Source organism: Prorops nasuta, unplaced genomic scaffold, assembly GCF_024137725.1.
Source record: "Prorops nasuta isolate Cenicafe-Biocafe unplaced genomic scaffold, Cenicafe_Pnas_1.2 PNAS00008, whole genome shotgun sequence".
NCBI classification, from domain to species: Eukaryota; Metazoa; Arthropoda; class Insecta; order Hymenoptera; family Bethylidae; genus Prorops; species Prorops nasuta.
This window is the reverse complement of record NW_027116805.1, coordinates 7,025,202-7,053,090: the sequence shown is the minus strand read 5'-3', so window position 1 is coordinate 7,053,090 and position 27,889 is coordinate 7,025,202. Positions and strand designations below refer to the sequence as shown.

The window sequence follows — 27,889 nt, the reverse complement described above, 5'->3', positions numbered from 1 at the left end:
ATGAAGGTAGACGGAAAAACAAAATAATCCATAAATTTATTAAAAATAACACAGAAATTCGAAATGACACAACAAATCAGGATATAAAGCCGCGCTAAAGGATAAAACATTCGCGCTATTGCGCAAATATGCGTATTAAATTAGCCACTACCAGTGGTTATCACAACCGCGGTGGCTCGAGCTCGACTAATCGAGTACAACTCATTGTTTACTTCTCGACGATCGCCATTTTTTTGTTACGATCGATTCGCTCGTTTAACCAAACCCGAGCCGATCCTTCACGGTATTTTTTACTGCACTAAAAAAAATCCACGCATGTGTCACGTGAGACTATAAAACTCAAAAATGTTCAACGGTTCTCCCCACTCCCAGTAAATTCTAGTCACGTGACGCGGTTTACGCGGGATCCTGAAGAGCCATAACAGCCTTAATACAATAATTCTACTATTCTGTTTGCCACTGAGAGAAAATTGATGAAATTACGGTAATTTAGTGTTTCGTTGTTCTTTTCAATCTTTCTGTGACGTAAACTGGAAGTACATAACCTCACTTTCACTTTTACGATGAAGTCGTTCAAAAGCGAGTGTAGGCTTCCAGAAAGCAGAACATTTTTATGAATATTATTTATGAGACGCAATTCGATCAGTTTTTCTCGGTGTTTTTTTTTATTGCATAACCTACACACGAATGAACACCCACTTCCAGATTGCCTAGCTCGCTATATTACATTTATCGTAACTAAATAAATATTATGTATCGTTCAGCTAACGAAGACTACTACTTGAAATCTTTTACAAAGCGAAAGCAAATTATCGTACTCTTTTACTTTGTAATACGGTAACTTTAAGATTTGCATTATCTTTGGGTGACTAAAACTTAAGCAATTGTTTATCACAATTATGCGAAGAAAAAATTATTGTTGCCGTCGCGTGGAATTTTCTCGTCAACCGGCGTATATTTTTTTTTTGTCCCTCGTTTTTTCCTCCTTTCCCTCTCTTTACTGTATTGCATTGCACAACACAACATTTTTGGCGCCAAAATTAACGAGGAAAAAAACATCGAATCCTCAAAGAGAAAGCAGACTCTGCTTTCCATGAAAAATAAACAATTTCCATAGATTCTTAATCTGGATTTTGCTGTTTTGGTTTTCTTTTCGACTTCAATTGCGACAAGTAAAAGCTCTAACAAGGCTAATAAATGAAATTGTAAACAGCAGCATCGTTCGACTCGGCCTGGACTTAATTATGTAATAATTAAAATTAAGATTAATGCTATCGTTAATATTAATTAATGTTGCCGTTAGACTTAACGTTAAACTTCTAACTTTGTAGGTTAAGTTAGTCTCAACTATTTATACGTTACAGGTGTGAAAACCACTAATTTAATGTGTGGACCGTAAATGAGAACAATTTAAGTACATCCGCTGATAATTCGTGAGACCGTTGCTGGTGTGACGAAACTGGGGAAGACACTGTGAAAATTTATTGGCGTGGAACATAATGATGCGAGTGGCCAGTTCGATTCGATTGATTCGATAAAAATGATAAAAAAAATCTTATTCGACTGTTTCCTCCGTGTGTATTTACGAGTGAAAATTTTTCTCATTTACGATCAAATTCTTGTTTTTCTGGTGTTGTGTTCAGCAAAACATCTGAGCTTCGACAAGTAACTTTAATAAGCCCCGCTAGGTGGCGCGCGGTTCTCCTCATTCGTTCTTCGGTTGATTGAAAGTGCCCGACGAAGCCCGGAATATTGCTAAGCCCTGACGTTTGTCTCGCTACGATTAATGATTAAATAGATTAAATAGATCTACCTATACTTAATTAGGCATACTCTATTATCGTTTTATCTATTTTATCATAAGGCATGGAGTATGTTACTTGTGTTAGAGTGACTTCTCTTTCGCTTTCTCGTTTCTATCACAAAACTTTCCTCGCCTTGCCGAAGCTTTTGCACCGAAAAAATTAATCTCAATGACGTACCCTATACGCCCACCCCTTCTTCCATAATCCTCCGTAAAAACTCCTAAAAATGAAAGGAGGGTTTGCTATAATCCTAAACAAAAAATTTTTTAACAGTAATTCACGCAGATCCTGGATCAAGATCCATGAGTAAAATTTATGTATATTTTTATACGAGATGATTTTTAGTATAAAAAAGAATATAGAGGATTAAACCGGTATATAAATAATCGTCAGGCTGTGAAGCTTCGATAAAAAACAATCCAGGATCAAGCCATTCGATCCGAGATGATTATTTGGGATTAAAATTCCAGACAAAAGGGTGAAATTTATCGATTGATATAAATTTATGAATGAAACACGAGAAATCTTGATAACACAAAATTTGGTATGAAAATATCGTATTATATATATATATGTATATATAATGCAGAAAATTCTGTCATTGGATCAATTTGGTTCTATTTAAGTTACATCAGGGGTGGGGGTGCATTTGAAAAGAGGGATGATTATTTTGTTCGGTACATAGGCTATTGGGCAAATAATAATAATCATAATAACAATAATAATCATCATCGCAATCTCGACGAGTCTCTTCTTCTCCGGAAGTTTCTCGTTTACAAAGTAGTTAATCCGGTAATCGTTTAGACGCCATGTTGTTTCTCTCTCCCATTACCATTCGTTACAGACAAAGAAAAGAATCAATATTATGAAATTCGTCACTATTCGCTATACAAACGATAGGCGCTTTTTTGTACGCATCCAAACATCCCCCCCCTTCCCCTCCCAACTCGCTTTTTCATTTCCTTGGTAAATCGATCGCAATCTTTAATTAATAATCCCTGACGCTATTTACAAGGTTCGTATTTACACATTTTTACTGTGTTCCGTTACTGTGAGTGTGTATAGTTTATTTATATACGTTTTTTCTTTATGTATCTCGGCTATTGATGCGAGAACTATGCTATGTATAAATGAATGTATATAATAACTCCTGAATATTGCTACGAACGCTTTAAAGGGGTTCGACACTTTCGCTCCTTTTTTTCTTATTTTTCTTTTTTAAACTATACATTTGTCTCTCGATCGAAGACTGGTCGATGAAAATTGTTCCATTCATTCCCATTGTTGACATGAATTCTTTTCGATTCAATTCGCACGGTTCTCCGAATAATTCAATGGTCCTCTCGTGGAAAAACAAAACATCGCGTGCATGGTTAGAGTTATTTATTTACTTTTTTCTTTTATTAGTCGCAGACTCGATCAGTATAGAATTGTCGTTTTATATTCATCTTCTGTGAAACCTTTGTTCCATTCACAAGTATTTTTTTTCTCAAGCACAAATAATCGTTTTTTTTTTTCACGAAAAACCAATGAACTCTTCTGGAAAATCTGGATTATATTATAAATTTGTCCTCGTTGTAAGTACAATTATTGCTATTTCCCTCAAAAAAAAAATTATTGCTATATATTGTGCAATTACTTGGCTTGCCAATAATTTGTTGTTCTACCCTTATCCCATCCTCGCTGAGCAACTACCGAGAACCGATTGCACTAATTTTCCCGTTGTTTATTTACAAATTCTTTTCGTCTGTGTGTACTCGTGTGCGTGTATGCGTGACTTGCATGAGTGTTAATGCCTTTATTTACAGGTTTGATGCTGGAAAATGTTTACAAAAAAATTTCTATTTCCTTTATTGTTTTTGCTTATTTATTGTTTTTGCTTATTTATTATTTTTTATTTGTTTTTCAATGCCAAATTTGATATTCTTGGAAAGAAATCGTTTTCGCGATAAAAGTTTGTTAAAAAATTTTCGCTTCCCTAATAATAAATTATCAACATTTAATTGCTTCGTTTAATTTCAATATAATTCTTTAAGTTAAAAATAAAATCACCATTCCAACCCCATTATTCCTTATTTTTCCTTCCTTTAAATGATCTCTCACACATACACTCGCACAGTTTCCACTTGCAAAAATCGCAAGAATTTGCTGAAGAATTGCAATTGGATTGCGGATATTCTTTGATAGGCCAGGATCCTATTTCTTTACAAAATTGTATGGTATATATTATATTTATATATGTCACCAAATCAACAAATAAATATTTCTAAATTTATTGTATATAATATATATATATATGTATATATATTTATACGTGTCTCACACTACCTCTACATATATATGTGTAGTACATATATATATATATTACATACAATACATAATAATATGTGTTTAATATATTAAATTTTTCTAATTCAATGTAATAATAATAATAATAATGATAATAATAATAATATGCTCTCCCAACAAATAATATATATATATATAAGTTTCATCTATGTCGTTAATATATCTGCGCTTTATTATTTATAATATATTATTTATTTATATAGATTTATTTATATATATATATACGTTTATGTATAGATTGATTTATTTATATATTAGGCATTCTATTTTTCTCTGAATGTCTACCCTTGTATCCCGGAGAGTTCGAACTGATATTTGTTCCAACTCCATGTTTTATTTGTGTATTCCTAACCTCATTTGCTTATTAACCATCTATTATAACATATGTATATTGCTTCGCGGTCTTTCCTTTTGCACATCCTCACTCCGAGCTCCCCTCTCTACTTCCGTTTTTTTCTCTCTTCTCATTTCACAGCCAAAACTGAATGTTCGGCGAAACTCTAACGATATTCGGGCAGGGAGAAAATGGTAACTCTTGTTCCCGCCAAAATCTGTTCGAAAAGTTCAGCACCGCTGGCGACCTGTCACTGCAGTTCACCGCGAGCCGCGCACATAACCTTACTCTTCGGAAAGTTGACTATAAGTCGTTTGGCTTTTAAAAGTTTCTCGATGGAACTTGACCCACTCTTGGCCAATCTCAATTATTGGCCAAAGGGACATGAAATTATCTCCAATGGGCAGAAAAATCTATAAATTTATCGACTTTTCTCTCGTCCCCTGTTCCCCTCGTCAACATGGAAGCTTATCAGTTTTATCACGTTGTTCGTCATTCCCTTATCACATTGGTCATCGATCGATTTCATTAACGACGCTTGCTTAAACTTCCTACAAAGTTCTGCTCTCTTTGTTTTTATTGCTTCTTTGCTTATCCATATTATTATCCTGACTAATCGTGATTGAATAACAATTCCACATGTCGCGTTTATCACTTAATCGAATAGAATTTCCTTCTTTTTTTTGGTTAATGCCAAGTCATGTCCAATAAAAACTTTTGAAATAAAATCTTTAGAAATCCTTGGTTTAATAAAATATTTATAAATAATCACGTCAAATTTTTGAAGTTAACTGAAGCACAGTTCTATACATGTATATATATATATATATTATTTCCATAATAAACAAGCGATAAAAACGATCTTTTCTAATGTTATTAAAAATAAAACAGCTTCAACAGTAAGATATATTTTCTACCTCGAACGACGTCGTATACTTTCTACTGAAAACAGTAAAATGAACAAATATTCTTAATTGACAAATGACAACACGATATTGCCCTAACTCTTCTATTTCCTACTCTCTCATTCCCACTCTCTCTCTCTCCCTTTCTCCATTTTCACTGTCTTTCTCACTGCCATTCAAAATTCGATATCTCGTCTACCATTACAATGTAAATTTCTCCACTGGTAGAAACAGAGAAAAAATTTCGATTCAATGGCACTGAAAGCCCCACTAGAATAAATCACGAGAGATCTTGGTGATTTTGCTTGGTGGGCTCCTAGAGTTTTTCGTCCCTTCCTATACTCTTTCCCTCCTGTTATAACTCGGAACGGTTCTGGGGCCAGCTCATTACTTTTACGTTCGGTTCCTTTTTCAAGCTGTCCTAAAAGATACGATGGAAGCTACCGAAAAGAACTCTTTCTGCTTTCTTACCTTCGATTGGACTCAGAGAATAGCTAAGTTGCCCCAGAAAGTACCAAATACTACCTTCGGTATTATACCCTTTTGCTTCAGCAACCAGCTCTTTCTGTCCCTCCCCTTTCCTCTTTACATCTTCTTCATCTCACTATCAGAATTCGAGGCTTAGTCAGGAGATTAAAATCCAAGAACAGAGTGTTTAAATTGCAAAGATGAAAACCCGTGACGATGCTAAAAAACACAGAATTAAATCAACAAAGATATCTCTCTCCAAGAATCAAGAAACTTCAAATTTACATTTCCAACTAAACCTCCAAGTTCTTCATTTAACTAGTGGAACTGAATTTCTATCCACAAAAAGTGTAGATTCTGACAAATTCCACTATAAACAAAGGAAGAAGATAAGAAGAAGAAATGTGGGGGGAGCATAGGGAGAGGAGAGGAGAAAATTGAGAGTAGTGAGAACCTGAGGGGGGAGTTGGAAAATAAAAAGTAAAGGTTTGAGGTAGAAGGTAAATACAAAGAAAAAAAAAAGAAGAAAATGAGGTAGTATGGAAGAGAAGTAAACAGAAAAAGAATCAGAGGACTCAGAGAGGGAGAAGAAAGTGCAAGTTTTAGAATTAACGAATCGAGTTGGCAGATGGATATTTAGTGGCCAGAGTAGCCCTGATGGTACGTCTGAAGGAGGATGTGCGAAGAAGGTTGAGCAGGCCCCCCACGTGACGGATGGAGTTGAAGTTGTGTCGATTTGTCCGCGGCTGTAGGCTCCGTGGACACGTTGGAGGGTGCGGGAGGAAGCGGCGAAACAGGAGGGTGGGCTGCACCCTGCGCGCACCCACCCCCTCCTCTCACTTCTCCTCTGTCTCCGTCCTGGGTGATCCTGCAGCATTCTCAGTGTCCTGTCTCTCACTGCAACCATAATGTCATAAACTCTTTTTTATCAGCCTTTAAATTACATGCCACGAGAAGTAATTGTAAAGTTAATTCGTGAATTGAAAAGTGATCCACGTGTTTTAATTTAATCTCAGAAAAATATTTTAAAGAGTACAGTCTTATTAGGTATTTTTTAAAATCAACGTATCGTTCTATTAATCTGTTCTAAAATTACAGCATTTCCAACTCACCAAATGTATCGTATAGACTTCATCTTGAGTGCAGTAGAGTTCTCTTTACACTTGTAAGCCAGTACCTGTTTAACACTGCTAACGTCCACAGAGGGAAATCTCGAGGTCACGTAAGCTGAAACATTTTGAAAAACGTCCACTTGTTCATTAATATTTATTTTCTTCTCTTGATTATTATTATTATTGTTATATATTTATGATTTTTACCTCCAGGGATGAATGGAAAGGACAAGGAGAGTTTGCAATGCATGGATATAACTGGAAATCGATTTCAGTGTAAATGTCCTAGCTGTCACGACGATTTCGAATACTCCGAGGAGCTCGTACCCCATTTTGTGCCACGTGGACAGGTGAGTGGGTCCGACGAGAGAGTTTTTTAAAAGGTGACAGGAAAGCCTTTGGGAGGGAAAATTGGAGAAGCTCACCCAGCAACAGGCGACACGAGACTTTGTATCTTGGATATACTTATCTGTGGGTGGTAAAATGGAAAGGAGGGAGATTTATATATATATATATATATATATATATATATGTGTGTGTGTGTGTGTGTGTGTATGTAGGTGAAAAGGAGGGTTGAGTTAGAAGACAGAAAGAGAAAGTGGAAGAGTCTAAGCCTGGGAGAATTGGACGATAAGAAATTGGAAGGAATCGTGGAGAAAAATCTCAACGAGGCAAATAATTTATTTTGCCAGAGGTTCGAGAGGAATGAATTTCACCAAAAGAGATGAAATGGTAGAGTAATGCTGCAATTTAACTATTATCCATGGGACAATTGAGCCACCGAGTTACAAAACTCACTTAATCCAATTTTCCAAAATTTTCAGGACATTATAAAGTTTACTGAGGATTTAATGGATCCTTGGATGGGGGGGGGGGAGAGGTAAATGGAGGTAACGAGAATATTTTACAATTAACATAACACGAATCTATTGTATGTCACATAAACTTTGTTGTTGAAAGTCTTCGATGTTTTGTATGTATTAGTTTCACTGTCTTGCACTGATGCTGGAAATTTATGTGTGTACATTAGGGTGGTCGTTAAAAAAAAATTTTTTGACGGATCCCCAAAAACCACTAGTATTTGATGAGAAACTACAGTGGTTGAAACCTGTGGCCTGACACAAATGATAGAAACACGTGCCTCATTGCGATCAAATATAATTTTCGAAGAATTTTACAGTTTTTCGCTGATAACTCATTAAATATTCGATTCTATGAAAAGATGCATATAACCTTTTCTCTGCAGAATTAAATTCTACATAATAAAGGTTCTATACATTTTTCTTCTAGAATGCATACTAATCGAGATATTTCTGAAAAATCGATCCTCTTGTTCGTTTATACACATTATATTGATATGTTTATATGAATAATTATTTTTAGTTTACCGTACAATTAACATATTTTATTAAATTAAGAGAAATAAAATGTGTATCTACAGCGAAATAAGAATAACTACTCATATGAGCATATGTCAATATAATGTGTATAAACGAAAAAGAGGATCGATTTTTCAGCAATATTTCGATTAGTATGCATTCTAGAAGAAAAATGTATAGAACCTTTATTATGTAGAATTTAATTCTGCAGAGAAAAGTTTATATGCTTCTTTTCATAGAATCGAATATTTAATGAGTTATCAGCGGAAAACTGTAAAATTCTTCGAAAATTATATTTGATCGCAATGAGGCACGTGTTTCCATCATTTGTCAGGCCACAGGTTTCAACCACTGTAGTTTCTCATCAAATACTAGTGTTTTTTAAGGATCCGTCAAAAAATTTTTTGTTAACGACCACCCTAGTGTACATACGTTGGGTTTTGTATAACATTCACTTCTTTTTAATTGTTGGAATTATTATTGATTATTTCATAACAATTTATTTTTAAAAACTGTATTTTTTTTATGATAAATTTTATATTCCCATTTAACGTGTTAATAAAATTTATTGATTTGGACGTCAATTAAGAAGAAAGAGTTTCGGGGCAAAATGGGATATAGCGAAACAATGTAATTGTATATTTTATGTTTGTTTATATAATTTTTGTTTTTTATTTCTATATATGCCCGACGAAGCGAAAAAATTGCACACATATTTCCCCTTGAGAGGATTTTAGTTGCCGCAAATACATATATAAGAATCTGCAAATTACTGTGCTCACACTTGTTTATAAATAAATTCCTGAAAATTTATCGATTTAATTTTATTAATTACCCTAGTGAAATTAATTCATCAATTATTTTTAAAAACTTTTTAGAATACCTATTCTACCCAAGTTGAGAATAACAATATGTTAAATGCACTTTTTTGAAAGAATAGAAATAACTTTAATTTACATAATAAATATAAACAAAAAAATAAATATTTCTAATGAATACGACGTTGCAATCGAAGCCTCGAATTTTCATCATAAAATTTTTGGGTGAAATGTTGCATTGTTTTGGACAGAGAAAGGTTAATAAATATCGAGCATTTGGCTTACATATGATAGCCTGGACCTTGGCCTTGTCCAGTGCAGGTTTAACGGGTCGTTCCGTGGCAGTTCCAGCTCGACTCCAACGCTGCCCCGTTACGGAACACGTTGCCAATTCTGTCGGACTGAATAGAATCGCTGCCAATCCCCTCGTAAGCTTCCGGTAGTCGCTCCATTTAACTGCCCTAAGTTGCTCTTCGCATATAGCGATACCCTCGCCCAGATGGACCTAATTATAAAAAATATAAAAATTCATAATTTAGTTTTCAAAATATTTTTTATAAAAAATGATATTGTAAAAATTAAGGAGTAGGGATTTCAAAATATTAATGATATAAAAAATAAAGCTGGTATATCGTGCGGGAGATAAATTTGAAATTTTGTAAAATTAGTTGCGAGTCGAATGGAATTTGGAATAAATTTGTGACGAATGAGTAAAGGAGTGGGGAGGGTTTAATTGACTTTAATGTAACGAAAAGCTCATAAATAAGACGTCCACGAGCAGTGTGCTTATAATACCGAAATTTAATCGATACTATCGTTTTCACAGAGGTAACAGGTACGTTTTGTTTTACGGTCCACGATTCGCTCTGGCACTAGGGAACGCGTGGATGAGCCGTGGCACGAAATCAATATTGTAGCTTGAGGGATCAAATTATTTTTGACACAAACGTATCACTGAAAACAAATCCTGCATCCTTTTTCATCAAATAGCCATTATCCTTTCAGGAGCGTTATTCAAAGATACGATTAAACTTTAGGAGAAAAAAAAACAATTTGTGGAGAAAACGTAAAATTCTGTCGGGCATTATAAAATTATTAAGAAAATTGATACGAGCCATACCACACGAAATTTTATAAAAATTTTGCGGATCGAACGCTTTGTTGAAAAAATTGAGTTTCGATAGGATAGAAACAACCTGTATGTATACAGGGTGTCCCGTTCATTCGTGCAAAACTGGTAAATTCTAATAGAGTGAATTATTTTAAAATTAAATTGTAATATAAATTTTTTTTATTTAGCCATTAATTAAAAAGTTATAACGAATTAAAGTTTATTTAAATCGAGACTTCTTATTGGTAGTAACGATCCGACGAACTTCTCTTATGAGACCTTTTCCGTAATGACCAATAGGAAATTTTGGAGTAAAGAATTTTTATTTCTCGATAACTTTTTAATTAAGCTCTGGATGAAAAAATTATAAACGAATTTTATTTTTAAAATTGTTCACTCCATATGAATATATAGGTTGTGTATAAATAAATCTGACACTCTGTATGTATGTTTATTCAGCAAACAAAAACGCGCGTATCGTCGGATTAATTTTGGTGCTTCAGGCGAATTTCACGTCAAAATTGAAATTAAAATATTTTTCGTGACGTCCGGGATTATCCCTGCGAATTGGAAATTCCGGTGAGGATGAAAAGGGAGGCGGAATAATGGAAGTGTTTTGACGCTCTCGTGCGAATTGTTTCGGTCTGTTTTTTAATAAGATAAATAATGTCTTGTATAAATTAACTGATCTCTCCTATCATAGGTATTGTTCTGATTAAACACGCTTGGACATCGATCAAGTTAAATTGGCTGGAAGGTAGGTAATCGAGACTAGGGGAAATTTTAAGGAGAAGGAATTTGAATAATATACAAATAGTTCACAAAGGTCGAATAAAATCTGCAGAAATCATAAAATGATAAAAATTGGTATGAGGGGCAATGTTGCAGAAAGGGCAACGATGCTAATAAATTTAATAATAATGATAATAAACTAGCGAGCATGTTAGTAATTACGATAATAGAACAAAATTACAATAGTAATTAATAAAATTAAGTAAATGAAGTAATTATGATAACGGAGAGAAATGCAATGTACTAGAAAATAAAATAAAATAAGATAAAAAATAAAAAGTAATCAATTGAATAGCAATGATAGTAAACCAGTGATTACAATAGTAATTATAGCATTTAAAAAAAATTAGAATCGAAATTGAAAATTTAATTAAACCCAATAAAATTGAAACTATGTGTGTGGCGAGAAAAATAATACTGAAAAATAAATTCAAGAAAGAAAAGAAAGAAATTTAATACCAATGAAAATAAATTACTGATTACAATAGTAATTATAGGATTTGAATAAAACCAGAATCGTGATTGAAAAAATTAAGTAAATACAGCGTTGAAAAAACGCGAGAGAAGATTAACAGTGAGAATAAAATAGAAGAAAAAAGTAGAGAGAAAAAAAGTAAAAGAGAGAAAATGAAGGGAGACTTACAACCCCATCGGACGAGGGTTCATCGAATCCACGGAAAGCAGGCATGGCTGGTGGGGTGGTCCGCATATCGAGAGGAAGCCAATCCGTCCTGGAGGGTGAGTTTCCGTGTAACGACGAGGAGGATGAGGACAAATGTTGCTGTTGCTTCCCACCCCCGCGGCTGCTACCCAGTCGCGGCCTGCCACGACGCACTCTCCTAGCTGAAACAAGTTTTTCTCAACTAAATACCACGCTCTGCCACCTACTCATAAATGCTCATCCAAGCTTTCTCGCGTCTCTTAAATTTTCTCCTCCCTCCCCCCTCACCATCCAAATAAAATCTCTTCACTGTTCAACCCCTTAGTCAGCACGTTTAAATCTCCTAATCCTACACAGTCCTTCGCCACTTCAGCTGTAAAAACTTATTCCCACTTTTCAGTAAGAGGGCTCCTCCCAGAGTAGACGAGAAAATCATTTTCAAACTTGCTCCCCGTGTTTTACAAAAATTACTCTTTCTCTCGTGTTAATAATAAAAAAGATGTAGAGAGGGAGCAAAGTGTGCTGGATAAAATATGGTTAGTTTGCAACTACTAAATTTAGTTGTGAAGAGCAGCAGTGATTCCTCTCAACTTCTACCGCGAGCTTACTAATTTCAACGGTTAAATGACTCTGGATTTTGCCCATCCCCCATTTTCTTTAACGAGAGACCTCGGTGGCTGAGAGATCAAAGCAGAATCAATTGAATTCTTCGTGAAAAAATCGGCGAACATCCGGCGTGTAATTAATTCCAAATTAATTACAGAAGCTCTCTCGTCTTCTATTTACGATTTAATCAAAGAAGAGAAAAGGTCGAATTTCCGCTTCGCTAGCTCCCCCCCCCCCCCTACCCCCATTGCCATCACTCTCCCATGTTCATCGAACGGCCGATATTATACTTCCGTTAACGGTAAAAAGCAATTATAATTTTGTTGAAAATACCAAGGATGTGGTATCATGGAGCTTCGCGAAACAAGCGTTAGTTTTATGGATCTGCCAGACGCGAATCTCGACGATTCTCGTTTTAGGTTTCCCCTTACGACGCTGGAGTGCGATAGTTTCCAGCTCGTAAATTCGTTGATAGAGCAGGAACCACTCTCGGAGTGCTTTGCAAAAGCTTCCGACCTTTCCGCCAATCAAAATTTCACCGTACATCTACCTTACTGGTTATCTCTTGCATTAACATAACAGTCTGCTGGTTTATGTCTTGGTTGAAAAATTATTTATTATTTATAAAAACCTTTTTGCATTAATAAAGCTAATGTTTCATTAGATATTTAGATTTTTAGGACAATTTAAAGCGAAAAGTTCCTTTACCACTTTTCGATTGGAAGTTTGGTTACAGAGCTAGAGAGAGTTAAAGTTGACCAATAAGGTGGCGATACTTTTGCGAGATCGAACACCATTGGTCGATTTTAAGTCCGCTCTCGTTTGAAAACTAAGCGACTTATCGAAAAATGGAAAAGGAACTTTTGGATTGGAGTCGACTAAGGAATAGATTTTTGTTGTTTTTTGTGGGGTTAAATGAATCGAGTGAATGTTAAATGTATCAGTCAAACATAAAAAATAAAGGAGATGTTGGTATTACACGAGGTTGTTGATTGTGGGGAAGAGCAGATGTTAAGATTCCTATTTAGACAAGATACGCCATCGAAGGAGCAGATAAATTTACAGGAATCGTGATCTATTTATAAAGCATCGCACTTTTATCAGTTGAATCCGATCGAGGTAAAATTGAGGCCGAGCAATATTCCTCGATATCGCACAATCGATATTTTTTCTATTAAGCGAAACTCTACTTTTCCGCGATAAACTCGCAATTGGCGCCTTGCCCGCATCTATCATGTTTAGAGTCCATGTAAAACCCAAGTGATCCTTAATCAACACCATTCTTAACCAAAAAATACTTTACGAAAGCCTCGATCAAAAATTTGAATTTAAACAAGATCCTGTGATCATTTAATATCGATACAGGGATTCTGAAAATGTAGGAGAGTCTGGGTAAAATATTTTTTAAAACGAATCAGTCATTCGACAAAGAAAAATTGAGAAACTTTATATTTTTCAAGACAGAAGAAAGAAAAGTGCTTCAAGTACGTGAAATAAAGTGTCAGAAATTGATTTTCAATACTCACAATTTTTATTCGTCAAAATTATTCAAGTGGACCAAAAAATTACTTATATTCTTCGCTTGTAATTTATATTTCACCTTACTTAAGTATCAGTTTATATACAACGAACGCAGGAGTGATTTCGGACCATAAATTTCCTCTCGCATGAAATGAATGTATACTTTTTTCCCTTTTTCCTCTCCGTCACGGAGGAATGTTAAAACGTAAAGATTTTTTCTATAAATATGGCATAAATAATGGCACGACGGGCATACAAATATGAATGTTTTTATTAAAATGTATTTTTTGACAAATTGCCTTTATAAGATACACGCGTGACTGGTATTCTATAAAAATCGACCAATGATTCCGTCACTGCAATTAGGTCAAACAATACCGTACTATCGATATCATTCTCTTTTGCTCAATTGCAAGATTTCATCATTTTTCTCTCCTCCTTTTTTAATATAAAAAAATTAAGTTATTACTCGCAATATTTTCATTCATTCCTTGCAATAACCAGAAGTACTCTCAATGTCCGTTCGCATTATTGCAAAGATTTCTAGCAGAAAATTTGTTTCTCTCGATGTAACCTTTTGAATCGCTCACAATTCTCATCGGTGACTTTGATAAAACACCAATCACGACCATTAAGCTCGACTGAGACTTTAAGTTGACATGAAAATTTTTACAAAGCCAAACGGAATTGCTTGAGTTTCGTTAAATATAATGTTTGTTGCCTTAATAATAAGTTTTCGATATAAAACCATAATAAAATAGGAACTACTGCCTCGCTACGGTTTTTGTCTTGATCAAAAGTCCGGTCGAGAAGTTTCAGAACCGTGAAAAATTTCCGAGTAAATTTACGCTCGCTCAACCGAAAAGCAACGTATAAAATGGCAAAACTGACGATTCTTTCCCGTAACTTTTTTTGTCTTCAAGTTTCTCCCACGTGTGCATTCAGAAATGAGAATCAGAAGAAGAAGAAGAGAGGAAAATTTAAACTTAAACGAAACGAGAAATTGGCTCTAGTTAATCAGTCTTGTAATTACAACCTGCTGCTTAATTGTGTAATTAACAACGGCGCGAAGTGATCAATCGCTTAAACGCTGAATTATCATAAATGTTGATTATACAGCAGGCCAATCGTCCAATCACCGGGCTGGGAAATGATTAATAATTCCACTAATTACTTTGACATTATTCGAAGCAAAAATCCATAAATAATTTAATTATTAGACCCTCTGACATCTTATCGTCCATTGCCATGCGTTTTGTTTACTCGGAAATTATCCAGGTCAATTACGACGAGTTTCGTTGGTAAACAAAAATTTTCCAGCTAATACGAATCGAAAACAAAAATCGACATTGAAAAACACGTAAACAAAAACTTGGTTTCCATTGTTATTCAAACGCACTTATTTACACACGTTTGTCTTTTTTTTCCTGACTTACATGGTGATGGTAAACAAAGCGACGTTTGAACATAAACATGAACGTAATTCAAGACATACGAAAACAAAACCGTAAGCAGTGTGAAATTAATCTGCTTATACTCCGTTTACACGTGTCTGGAACTACGCATACGTTTATACGTCGCTCGGTCTGTCATCCACTTTATGCGACATGTCTTTTCATTTTTTTCCTCAAGTTCTAACCCTTTGCGCTCTCTCTTTATAAAAGAAATTGCATAGAAATGCGATAAATTATTTTTTTACGAATCGCCTTTGTACAAATACTACGCGATGATGCAAATACTTAAAAATTAATGTTTAATGTTAAAAGCTAAATTATCCTGTAAATTGCGCGTTAATCGAATTGGTGATTTCATTCTTGGAAGTGCTCCAACTATCCCAATTCAATTATCGCACACGGTTCGTTTATAGTTTAACTATTAAGAATAAACGCAGATGGTTAAGTTAAGAGAGAGGAAAGCCAAATACGGACGGAAATAATAATAATAAAACAAGTTTCGTCCAAGCATTCACTTAAAACTAATCTAAACGAACGCAGTCATTCTCTTTTACAAGAATATCACAAATCAATGGTTTCGATTCGCCAATTACAAGTTCCAATTAAAATTAAATTCGCACCATCCTAGAAACTTATGAATACTGATTATAGCGTTGTATCATCGTCAATCTGGCGACCAAAGTTACTCGGGACACGTTGGCCGTTTGCATTATTACTTCGAGTCGAAGATCAAAATAACACATCATCACTCTTCGTTAACACCGATCGAACATTGACCATTCAATGAAATTTGAAAGGCGTGTCGCGCAAAGTATCAAATCTTGATCGTGCTTGGTCTTGCGTGTTGCTGGAAAACCTTCAGAAAACGCTTGGAAAGAAAAGTAAACAAACAAAAAAACATACGGATTAAAAAAGAAAAACACGAGGCTCTCTCGCAAAGGGACACGTGTCTTTGTTTACATTGCACTTAAATTAATCTATATTGCGTTTACAGCTTGGGTTCTCCATTGTTTTTTTTTGTATGTTTATATTGTTTTTTTTTTCGTGACATTTGCTCACAACTTATTTTGATGCGAAGCTCATTCTGCGCAGATAATTGTTTGTTTTCATTGCAGTTCGGAAAACACGAAGGAAAGGGGGGAGCTCAAAGTTCCGCGAAGCAGGCTCGTTCTATCGTGGAAAGAAAAAACGTAAACAATCTCCGCGCGTCTAATCCGACGAGAAACTGGTCGTTACGATTCTTTTCGTAGAATAATCGCGCGCCTTTACATCGAAAACTCGATAGACTTGTTGAAAAATACGAGGAACCTCCTTTTCCACGAAATGCAATTATCTGCTCAGAATTCCAGCCGCGTATACAGGGTTCTGATATTTACTCGCATCTGATCTCCCCTTTTCTCATTCATTCCCTTTCTTTCCCGGCTCTCACAGACGTCATCACGCGCTATTACACATACAGAAAAAGTCATATCGAATTCATGAAGCTTCTTCAGTCGCAAAAAAGCGAGCTGCCTCGCATTCTTATTAAATTTATTTTTTTCTCCCACTCCTGCCATAAATAATCGCCCGTTTCACGAGAATTCCCAAAAGTTTCAAAGGATTTCATAGCCTATTTACACAGTAATTTTTTTATTCTCTTCTGTATTGTCCCATTCACACACGCATTCAACCATCTCCCCCCCTCTCTCTCTTTCTTCAACAAACATTCTCTCCGTCCCTTTCTCTCTCCATCCCTTACACACCTCTTCACTATTGATTCTGGCTTATCATACGCGGCGCTCGTTATACAGTTTACCATTTTTTTTTTCGTGTATACATATGTGAGTTTGTGTATTTTCGCGTACGTGTATTTTACTCTTGTCACGTTATACTACTGGCTAGAGATAAGTCTATGTTTTGAAAAAATACAAGTTGGGATTAGGAGAGGGATGGAAAGGTGAGGTTTTCGATCCTTTTTACAGAGTGGATCGATTGGTGGAAAATTAGAGGGAGGGGTTGGGGAAATTAATGTGTATTGCCGTTGGAAAATTGACGGTCGCTCGTTTGAACAGTTTGTACTCTAGGATGAAAATTTTACTCGAATTTTCTTGATTTTCCCTTGGTGCTTTTCCCACCTCTACCTACCCTCCCCCCCCCTTTTTTACGTCATTACATTAAGTACCGGCCTTTCTCAGTTTCCCCCCGACGAAAATTGACTAGATCGCATTTTCCTTTTTTCCTCCACTTTTCCCAACGTTTTTCCGACCGATTCGAAGTTTAAAGATTCCTGCGCTCGTGAAAAATTGAGGGCCAAGTCGATTTGAGAACCGAACGAAATTTCACTGAAGATTTCGAGTGACACAAATGGAATAAACGGGAGATTAATCGAATCCGTGAAAACTTTTCCAATTTACCGTTATTCGGTTTTCCTCAAAGTTTTCAGTCCTCAACGCTCTCCCCTTCCCCCCCCCCCCCCTCACTACTTTATTTATCCGAAATAATTCGCGCGCGGAATAGAGCACCACTGTCCAAACTGTCCGATCGAGAAATCGTCGTCCACCTTGTATATTCCGTCAAGGTATAATTTTACGCTTACTCCTATCGTATAAATATATCGATATTCATTAAAGAGACATAATTAAATGCACTAACGGATACTGGAGATTTTCTCTCCCTGTTTTCTCGTATCTCCTGCTTTTCCACCCTCGTTCAAATAAATCATGAAAATCAACCGAGTTTATTTACATCTCGGTGGGGGAGGTTGAGAGCCTTCGCTCTACCCCCTCCCCTCTCCCCTCTCTCGACCATTACTTCGTGTACGGTATTTCATCATGCTGGTGATTATTATTATTATTATTATTATTATGCATATGATTATTATTAATATTAATATTATTATTGTTATTATTATAATTATTATTATGAGACGACGATGATAGCTTATGACGATTGTTTAGGATGGTAGTGGTTGTGTTTATGATAATGCAATCACTAGTCATTCTCCTTCCAACAAACTGATTCACCATAACCAATGAAATTTGTCCAGGAGTCGATTCTTCAAAATTCAATAAATTAACAAAAACAAAGTACCTTAGAGTTAAAACAACGTTTACGATAAAAATAAGAAAAAATGAGAAATTTTTAGAAACTTTCTTCTTATCACAGAAAACTATTTTTGTCAAAATTTAAAATCTTTTTCAGAGATACGATTATTTCGTTCAGTCAAATTGAAGAAATAGACAAATGTTTAAAACTTATTTTTGTCAAAAAAGTCGTGTTCACCGTTAATGGTGCATGGTGAATCACTTGTGTGTAATGGACAAAAATGATAATTCATCGATGAAAGTTTTAAATAAATTGTCGTCGTCAGCGATGACGAGTCCTGGTGCAAGAAGATGCATAAATAAAAGCTCGCCTAAAGAAAGCTGCGCCTTGTTCCTTACGCTAATTGAACGCTCTCTCTATTACCGATACGTCCTATTCCATAATTATTAAACCTTCTCCCTTCTCCCCCCCCCCCCCGCCCCCTTCCATTCTCTTTTTTCTATTTCTTTAATCGCGAGAAGAAAAGTTTTCCAGTGTCTTTGGCGGGCCCAAAACGCCATTCGGGGCCGGACCGAGCGTGGCTGAGAAAATCGTGGAAAATTGGAAAAACCAGCTGGAAAAGCTCGGAAAATTTAATCCCTCGCGAATCAGCTTCCAGACGTTGGAAATAAAATAGTCTTGAAAAGAAAAGCAAGAGTGATAAAAGATTCCTTTTCTACGACTCGTACGAATTAAACAGGATCAATTTAGAACTCCTCCTAAAACGACCGGGAAAATAAAACACGACGAGGAGTAGCGCATCGGAGACCTCAGGAATTACATCAAATTAAGGAAAATCTTTGCAAAGACCTTCCAACTGGTGCAAAAAGAAAACCAGTGGATGTAAGAGAAAAAAAGTGAGGAAAATCTGTTTCCCGGTAGAAAAAGGAAGTCTGATTTCCCTGCCACGATTCGGTCCCTTCCTGAACGACTTATATCTCATGACCACCAAGGTGACTTGATCGGAAAATGCGAGTTTTTCGGAAAATTCTGTGATTCGGTGATTCGTGAACTATATTTATTTATATAATAATATACGCGTGACGCAACTGCTCGTATAATGTAAGAGATAAGGTTGCTTGTTTTCCCTTTTTCATCATTATCTATTTTTTGTTTTGTTTTATCATAGAAAGTGCGGTATCAACTATTTTAACCGGTCGGTTAATGCCCAGCGAAGTCCGGCCTGTTTAAAAAGATGCTAGATCAATATTAGTCATTTAATGTGAACCTCTGTAACACATCACTCTGGTACACGTGTAGTTTATACGGATCTCGTGCCTCGGGTCGCAATGTGCCCTTGGGACAAAGGGCCCTTTCAACCAGTGAGGTATCCTTCGGCCCTCCCCCCTGCCAGGCCTCCCCATTCGTTTCGTTCATTGTTATTAATTACTATTATTATTATTATGATTATTATTGCACCGTTTCAGTATCTATCCGCATTTCTATCGTCGTATCGTAGGTTACACTATTGTTGATCGAGAAGTCTCTAAATCAGTCGTACGCTCGAATAATTCAATCGCTCCGATTCCATCCCGAATAACACAATTCTATCCAATAACGACGTTTTGCAATTAAATCATACAAGCACAGTCGTGCAAATAACACAATCTCGTTAAAATAATACAATTCAACGATTGCAACTAGAAAACATATTATTCTATTCCACGGATCTAGTGGTACAAATTGTAGAATATAAAAATAAAAAATTCTCGAGTCGATAGAATCTCGTCGAAGGCTTAATTAAAGACTCGTCTATCAAAGAGATAATATTAATTAAGAATTGATCAATGAGATATTACAGATTTTTGATAAAAGCAACATTAAAATGGACACCGCGAGGAAAAACCTTGAAGAGTTTTACAATCGCTGGTTATAACTGTGCGATTAAAGAATAATTATGTGGATGGAGGAGCGAGAGAATTGGGTCGAACGTTGTAATTTGGCTCCTGAGTTGTTGTACCAAGCGAGAACAAAGTTACACGTAACGTGCTTCTGCGTTGATGAGTTGCAACAATCTGGTCAATCACACGAATGTGATACAACGAGTTGTTGAACAGACGTAGTTGAGCAGGTCGTTTCAGACTAATCAGAGTGTTACGTGTAACAGTGTTATTGCTAGGTACACGTGTAAAGAAATAATGTAACTGGGCGAGATGCCAGACCCAAGGCACGAGAGTTGGCGACTGTAACACTGCTTGGCAAATGTATAACAATATTATAATATGATATGCAACATTTATAATCTAATCTTATTTGTGGTATTACTAATTGTCAGTTATGCTGGGCATTCGTTCAATATTGCAACTGAAAGCTCGTGGAGTGCAATGTTCAAAAATCCCGGGCGGACAACAAAAAGAGGCCCGTTTCAGAGTAAAATCCTGACGCGGTGAGAAGTGTGAAACGAAAGCTCGATGCGTCGCTCGCTTATAATCTGTAATCGCCTTTTCAAACGATAGATCGTTAACGGACAATGGATAGAAAATTAAAACGCAAAAATTGGTTTGTTCCTCCTTCTACATCCTTTGAAGAAACTGTCTATGGATTCTCTGGTTGCAGTCGTTGCAACGGTTTCCGGTTCTATTGTTAAAATTACTGTATGTAAATATATATTGTAATAATATATAGCTGCATCTGTTAATTTGATTGTATGTGAGGTAAAGAGCCTGCGGTGGCTACGAATCCATCATTGATTCATCTGGAAAGTTGAGTTTAGTCTCAGAGTCTACCTTAGGTTTTTCTTCTGGCCAATATGAGTTAAGATGACCATTGGGTTTTCAATGTTATAGTTTGCGCTATGGAGACTGTGTCACTTTAATTTATGATTAAGTTAGCTAAGCCTGGTTATAGTTATATAATCTTTATAATAGAAATTATAACGCTGTAACTTATAGTTAACTTAACCAGACTTGGTTCGAGTGATGTAATTCATGTAATGGGAGCTATAATATTTTAATACGTGGTTAATTCAATCAGGCTTGGTTTCAGTAATCTAACTCCTGTAATGGGAACTATAACACTTTGACCTATGGTTAAATTAACCAAGCGTAGTTCAAATTAATATAGTTCCTGTAATGGGAATTATACGACTTTAACCCACAGTTGACTCAACCAGGCTTTGTTCGAGTAATATATTTCATGTAATGGGAACTATAACACTTTGACCCATGGTTGACTTATTTCAACCAAACTTGATTGAGAGTTGGCCCTTGTTCTTTATTCTTTTATTCTAGCTCGCTATCTCTACTCATTCTCCTATCTTGCTTTCTCAACTTCAAACTTCCAGACGTCTCATGATCTTTCGCAGCCATTTATGGAACTATTGTCATCTGTAAAATATAATATAAAAAATCCTGAGTTGTACTGTGTGGTACTATGGCTATGGAGTTATGTTGCTGAGGCTTCCACTGATCTCAGCCATGCTGCTCAAGCTCTAAACAAACTTTGAACAATATTGGCTAAAGTGACAAACAATTGACTTAAGAAGAACAAAATTCATTCCATTGGTTATTCAGCGTTAAATATAAAAGCTGGAATGAATCGAAGCAAGGATAAAAACTGATAAAAGGGAAAAGAGTTAAATACAGAACTGGATTAGCGTTAGAAGCTGAAGAACGTATTAAATTTGCATAGTGCTCAATGCTAAAAATTGACTATTGAAAATGAAGATCTACATGAGAGTGGCAACGTGACGAGAGATTGGAAGAAGCCCAGCAGTCTTATCATATATTAAATTCAACTTGCTGCATTGTTGCGATCACGGTTTCTTCAATAACTGTTAATAATAGATATCATTACTCTGTTGAGCTGTCGATTGGCTGTATATTGCAATGTATGCATGTGAAAAATATATTATGTACGATTGCTATGACATTGCACGTATTTTGCGCTGCAATAATAAAGTAAATATAATTCTCTGTAAGAATATAATATTGATTGTAAATATCTGTAGTCTGTGTAACACTGTATAGCATTAAATAAAAAACAACAAGTTTATCCGGCTGCAGAATAATCAGTACGAGGTGGGGTGGCTGCTCCACCTACGGCTTTTAAGTTATCTTTTAACTTCCGTTACCGGAAGACCCGAGGACTTCCGGTCGCACCGGAAACCAACTCGGCTTCCTACGCTGCTACATTTTCCTGTTGCTCCGCCTTATTCTCATCGACCTCATCCTCTTCAGCGTTCAATCTCTTATGTTAAATAGGCACGGGATTTTACGCGTTAAACTATAGTCTCCCAGACCTATGTACACATTCTTAATGGCGGCATGTTTCCTGCTTTTTTCTCTTCGCGTGAAAAACACGATGGCGCTCCGGCAAAAGACCCTGAGGCTCCACAGAGCGATTACTTCGAGCGGAAATTTTTACATTGTTCGATCAAGTCGTCGGTCGATGAAGTCAGTAGTTAAGTAAATATTGATTTTTCCAGATTTGCGTAAAGATTAATTGCAAATTTGTGTGATTGGTGATAAGGAAGTTAATCAGTTTCGAGCAGTTTAACGAGACAGTGATTTTCAAGCCGGAGATCGGTCGTTGAATTTCGCAGATCGACTTGATCGAGATTTTATCCGAGGATCTTTGGACGTTGGGTACTTTTGTCGAAGCGCCTATAGAGACCTAAAACTTAAACTTTGAAACCTTAAAGATTAGCTAATTAAAATCGAGGAATTTCTTAAGACGATACCCGTGCCCTGATCCGCACAACAGCCGCTCATTAAATACAGAATCAGCCTTGTATAATACGTTATCTCTATCTACTCATCGATCAGAAAGATACGTTTCCTATTGAATCACATATTCGTTAAATAATAAGAAGATCAACCTCGATAGGTAGCTCAAGCTGCCAACCAAGCACTACCCTCAATCTTTCTTTCTCTCTCTTTCTCCTCTTTGTAATTTTATTTTCAACTTTGTCACTGCGCGAAGCCTGGAATCAATCAAATCCAAAAGCTCGTTTTACTCGAGAAAACACGAATTCTAGAACAACAATAACGCGTTTTGTGCTAAATCCTTTACTATTAATCTTACGAGATTTTCCGTTTACCAATTTCGTCTTCACCTCTTCGAAATGTACGAATTTCGAACGACTTTTATTTTCAAATAAAATTATCGACTGCCTCTTTTGTTGGCAAAACAGCAATTTTATACCTTGCAAAGCTTGACGAAATTCTTAGAATCCCTTCAATCGCTAAGGTTCGAATGGAAATTAATCGAGAGTTTACGAGCCGAACCTCGGCATCCGCGACCGATCGGGAATCCTCGGGAAACCAATTACCGACCGAGTAACTTTCAGATCGCCTTAAAATAAATTTTCTTGCGCGAAAAAAAGCTCGTGAATTGGAAAAAGAGTAGAAGAGAAGATACGGTACGGCCTTAAAGCGACGTAAGTTCTAATGAAATTACAAGAAAATTTTTGACAGAGTTCAAAATTGAATTTAAGATCGCCTTAAGACAAAGTTCGCCTCGATAAAGTCACGAAAGAGTTTACCCGGCCAGAGACTGAATTAGCCCTGATAAAATTACGAAATTTGTAGTCCGGTCTAATTGAAATTTGTAGATTTCTTTGATCGCGTTGATCCCTAGAGGCAAGTCAGTTGGCAATCGGTCGATACCCGGTCTCCGAGATCCCCTTAAGGTTTCGACAAATCGGTCATTCCGACTGGTTCGAGAGCTCGTTAAACTCTACCAATACTGTATACAATTAAATTCTGGTCGAAACGTCCTTGAAAAAGACAAATGCTGAGCATCCAAGCTTCGACGAGATTTTAAGTGTGAGAAAGAGGTTATGTGGCTTGGTTGGCAGCGCGAATATCACAAAAAGACGATACCTACTGGGACTAAGAATAAATAAATGATTTGTAGGTATGTACGTGGAACTACAGAATGTTAGTGGCAAAGTGCTTGGATTCGGCAAGTTCGACGTCAACCGAGTAAACGTTATCGTTGGGCTGGAAGGCCCTGACCTTCTGATGATCCGGGGGAACCCCCCCGTCTTGGAGATTCGAAGACGAGAGGGCGCCACCGGACGTGGTCAGGTGGCTCTTATTGTCCAGCTGCGGCCCCTGACCAGCCTGCGGCTGTCCTTGAACGTTAGCCTGTCCCTGTGCGTTAACCTGATGTCCTTGAACGCTTTGCTGCTGGCAGATCTCTTCCTGGCGTTGCTTGTAAGTGACGCTGAGCTCGTGGAAACTGACCAGGTGACGCTTGAGGTACAGCTTGGTCTTGAAGGGCTTGTTACATAGAGGGCATGTGACACTCTGAGGGTTGTGGATGAGGCGTATGTGCTGCCGCAGGTTGGACAAGTTACTGTACATGCGCTTGCACAGAGGACAGGGGCGTGGGTCCAGCGAGTGCAGTTTAGGCAGGTCAGCTGCAACACACACACAACTTGCTCTAACCGTAGCAGCCCACAGCACGTAGCACGTTACCACACACACATACACACACACACAGCATTAGCACCACTCTCTTATCACACCAAACAATTATTTTTTCTTTTCTGTTCTTTTTCTTTAATTTTTTTATTTTTTAATGAGAAAAGAGATGCACACCACCCACCACAGGACAGCAACAACCAGCTAGCTCTCTATAATGTATTTATTATTTCTTATTTTTTTCTTTGTTTTCCTTTTTATTGTATTATTTTTTGTTCGTTTATTCTTTTCTCTTTGTAGGGAAAATTTCTTTGGTCCTACCTATTTATTGCTGCCTGTAGAGTCTAAGTTTATGAGTGAATGGATAAGTTATTTCTGGGTTCGAAGACTTGGTAAGCTTTTGGAACGGAGAAGCTTTCGTTGTTGTTAAGATGCATTGGTTGCTTAGGGCCAGATTGATGAACCATTACCAAAACAATGGGAGGCTTTTGACTTGAATTTGGAAAGCTGCCGAAAACTTTTTGGAGACAATTTGCTGAATTTGGAAAGAATTTGATTTTTATCTATAAATTTGGTAAGATTATCTTCTTAAGCTGCAATTTAGAATCTATTGAATCACAGTTATGCAATTATCAATAGAGTAAATTGTATGAATCGAATTTGATGAATACGAGTCTGCAGTTATTGTTAATTTTTGAAGCAATCAATTAATGTTGATTAGATGTTAATGTCTGATTTGAGAATAGATTATTGATATATCTCTTTGATGTATTGCGATAAATACATTACAAGTGATGTGTATATACATTGTCATGGTATACACACAGAGGTCATTGCACAAGAGAAGCATGAGAAAAATTATGAAGCACCATGGGATAAACAGGATTTCTTCGAGATATTTACACGCAGGATGTAAAATATTATTAGTCAGCACTTTGGGTTATACATAGGCAACGCTCATACAACATAGCCGATTTTGCTGCAAACTGCACTCCGCTGGCCCTAATAGTATAATGTAAGAAAATCCTCTGAGTGTCAAATGTCACCTACCGCCTACCAAAACCTACCAGAGCTACACACGAGCTTACCATTTCAAACCATCACGATTCCTTCCTCTTTCTTTCTATTCTCACATTAGTTTTTTGTGATGTAATGGCTAGGTTGTTGCTGTTTGTAATGGTGCTCGCACTACCATGTAATACAACAAGATTCTTACTCACCTTGCTGTTCCGGATTCAATTCATTACTCCCATGGGATGGCCCAGGCATTCCTCCTTCTATCCCACTTCCTAAAAGACAAAATTACTAATTAATATATATAATTTGTCATTACAAATTACTAAAAATCAAGAACTTACCTTGAAAGGATGGTGGATAGGCAGGAACAACTTCCATTCCACCATCCAGACTAAGGAATCCACCTGGTAAGGTATTAACTTCCTGCTTTGGAGAACAATCATCGTCACTGCCATATTCAGGTAATTCTATTTTTGGCTGCAAAGAAATTAGAATTTATATTAATATACTATAAGTAATTAAATTAGCAGATTCTTATACATGTATATATATTATAAGAAAGTTAAACAGTTCAATTGGCTACCTCAACAATATCGAGATCCTTATAACAATCAAGTTGAACTTGAGGCTCGATAAGTGGGCGTGAGCGTGGTGTATTTGCAGCACAGGGCGGCGTATTAGTTACTGGACTAGAAATTTGAGGCGAATCACTCGATTTACACAGCCTTTTCAGAGGTGGAGGGCTCGAGGGAGGTGGTGATTTACTACGCTCATCATCAAAGCTTGGTGAGATCAGGCCACTACCATTCGATGCATGAATGTTATTTGTCTTCAAATGCTGAAAGAAAGATCCAAATATAACAAAAGCTTATCCACATAATAGTATCTCTTAAACATAAAATTTTCTATGTGAATAATAATTAATTATTTAAATTTACTTAATTGTACTGAAGCTCTGATCACCTCAAATCTAAAATTCTACCTTTTCGTTGTTGTGCTGATTACTTTGAGAGTCAGTGAGGCCACGGATTTGAAGAGATTCAGCTGTACGCAAAAATGTTGGTAACTCAGCTTGAGAGATGTTTACTTCTCCAGCGTACATAAACTCCAGCAAAGATTGCAGATGTTCAAATTCCACATCCCTCATGAAAATTATGGGATGCTTGCAAGGATTTGTCTGCGAAGAAACAATTAACTTACAATTGAAGTCATATAGGAAATCATTCTTCCAATCTTTTTCCTCCTCAACCAAAAATTACATAACACCATAATTTAGTCATTTTTGTTCTAAGGCTCAAGGATCCCTAATTTTATACTCAATAAGTTTAGGTAAAGAAGAGACACGAGGTCACATCCTGTCACAAAAACATTAAGTTAAGGTCATAGAAAAGAACTATGAACTATGAAAAAGTCAATTATCATAACTAGAAGTACACATTAGCAAATAATTGAAAAGGGACAGAACGGATTAAAAAGGTATTGGAGATAAATGCTTAATGCGCCATGGGAGAAGGGACAGTAATTAGATAATGGATTTCAAGGGGGTTGGGTGGGAGAAAAAAATCAATGACAAGTATGGGGAATGAGAATAATTCATCATTGATGGATGCATGTATTGGGTGCAGGTGAAAAGGGGGGTAAAGAGGAGCATGGCAGGGTGCGGAGAGGGGGTGTCTGGTGGGTGTTCGATGAGGTGGGCGAGAAGGGAAGGGGAGAGGGAGTACAAGGAGAAGGGACGTAGGAGGGGTAGGGTAAGGTGGAGGGACGTAAGGTGGGGAGGGAGCGGCAAGGAAAGTTTCTAACCTTGAACAACTCCTTGAAATAAGGGCTGCAAGCGGAAAGGACGACCTTATGTGCCTGTAATCGCTTGCCATCGCAAGCAAACGTAACGTCGACAAAGTCTTCGTCATCTCGCAGGGCCTCGAACTGGCTTGTGATGTTCGCCTGAAAATTGTTCCACCGCAAGCAAAACTGCTGCTGGCTATCCGTCATTCTCTTCACTCGACTCCCTCAATAACACCTATGATCACACATGGGGAAACTTAGATTACCGTACGGCTACCTAAACTTAACTCTCTCTCATTACTGTAAAAATGTAAAATGTAAAAAGTGAATCGATGACT

At 36.6% G+C, this 27,889-nt stretch overlaps 1 protein-coding gene across 3 annotated transcripts; it reads right to left on the bottom strand.

Moving 5' to 3' along the window:
* Positions 1-17: 17 nt before the first annotated feature.
* LOC136775888 (transcription activator GAGA-like) lies at positions 18-27,889 on the bottom strand. 3 transcript variants are annotated; one of them, XR_010823004.1, is made up of 10 exons: positions 27,570-27,889; positions 26,749-26,943; positions 26,350-26,604; positions 26,108-26,243; positions 25,970-26,038; positions 11,717-11,916; positions 9,456-9,675; positions 6,974-7,088; positions 6,147-6,758; positions 18-6,080 (listed from the first exon to the last, which is right to left on the bottom strand). XR_010823004.1 is itself a non-coding variant. In XM_066731065.1 (9 exons), the coding sequence occupies exons 1-9, from the start codon at positions 27,756-27,758 to the stop codon at positions 6,698-6,700; spliced, it is 1,440 nt and encodes a 479-aa protein (XP_066587162.1). In that variant the 5' UTR covers positions 27,759-27,889; the 3' UTR covers positions 18-6,697. The 3 variants fall into 3 exon arrangements, 2 of the variants coding, with proteins under 2 accessions (XP_066587162.1, XP_066587163.1); XM_066731065.1 differs by having other exon boundaries at positions 18-6,758; XM_066731066.1 differs by lacking the exons at positions 18-6,080; positions 6,147-6,758; positions 6,974-7,088; positions 9,456-9,675; positions 11,717-11,916 and adding an exon at positions 17,729-24,745.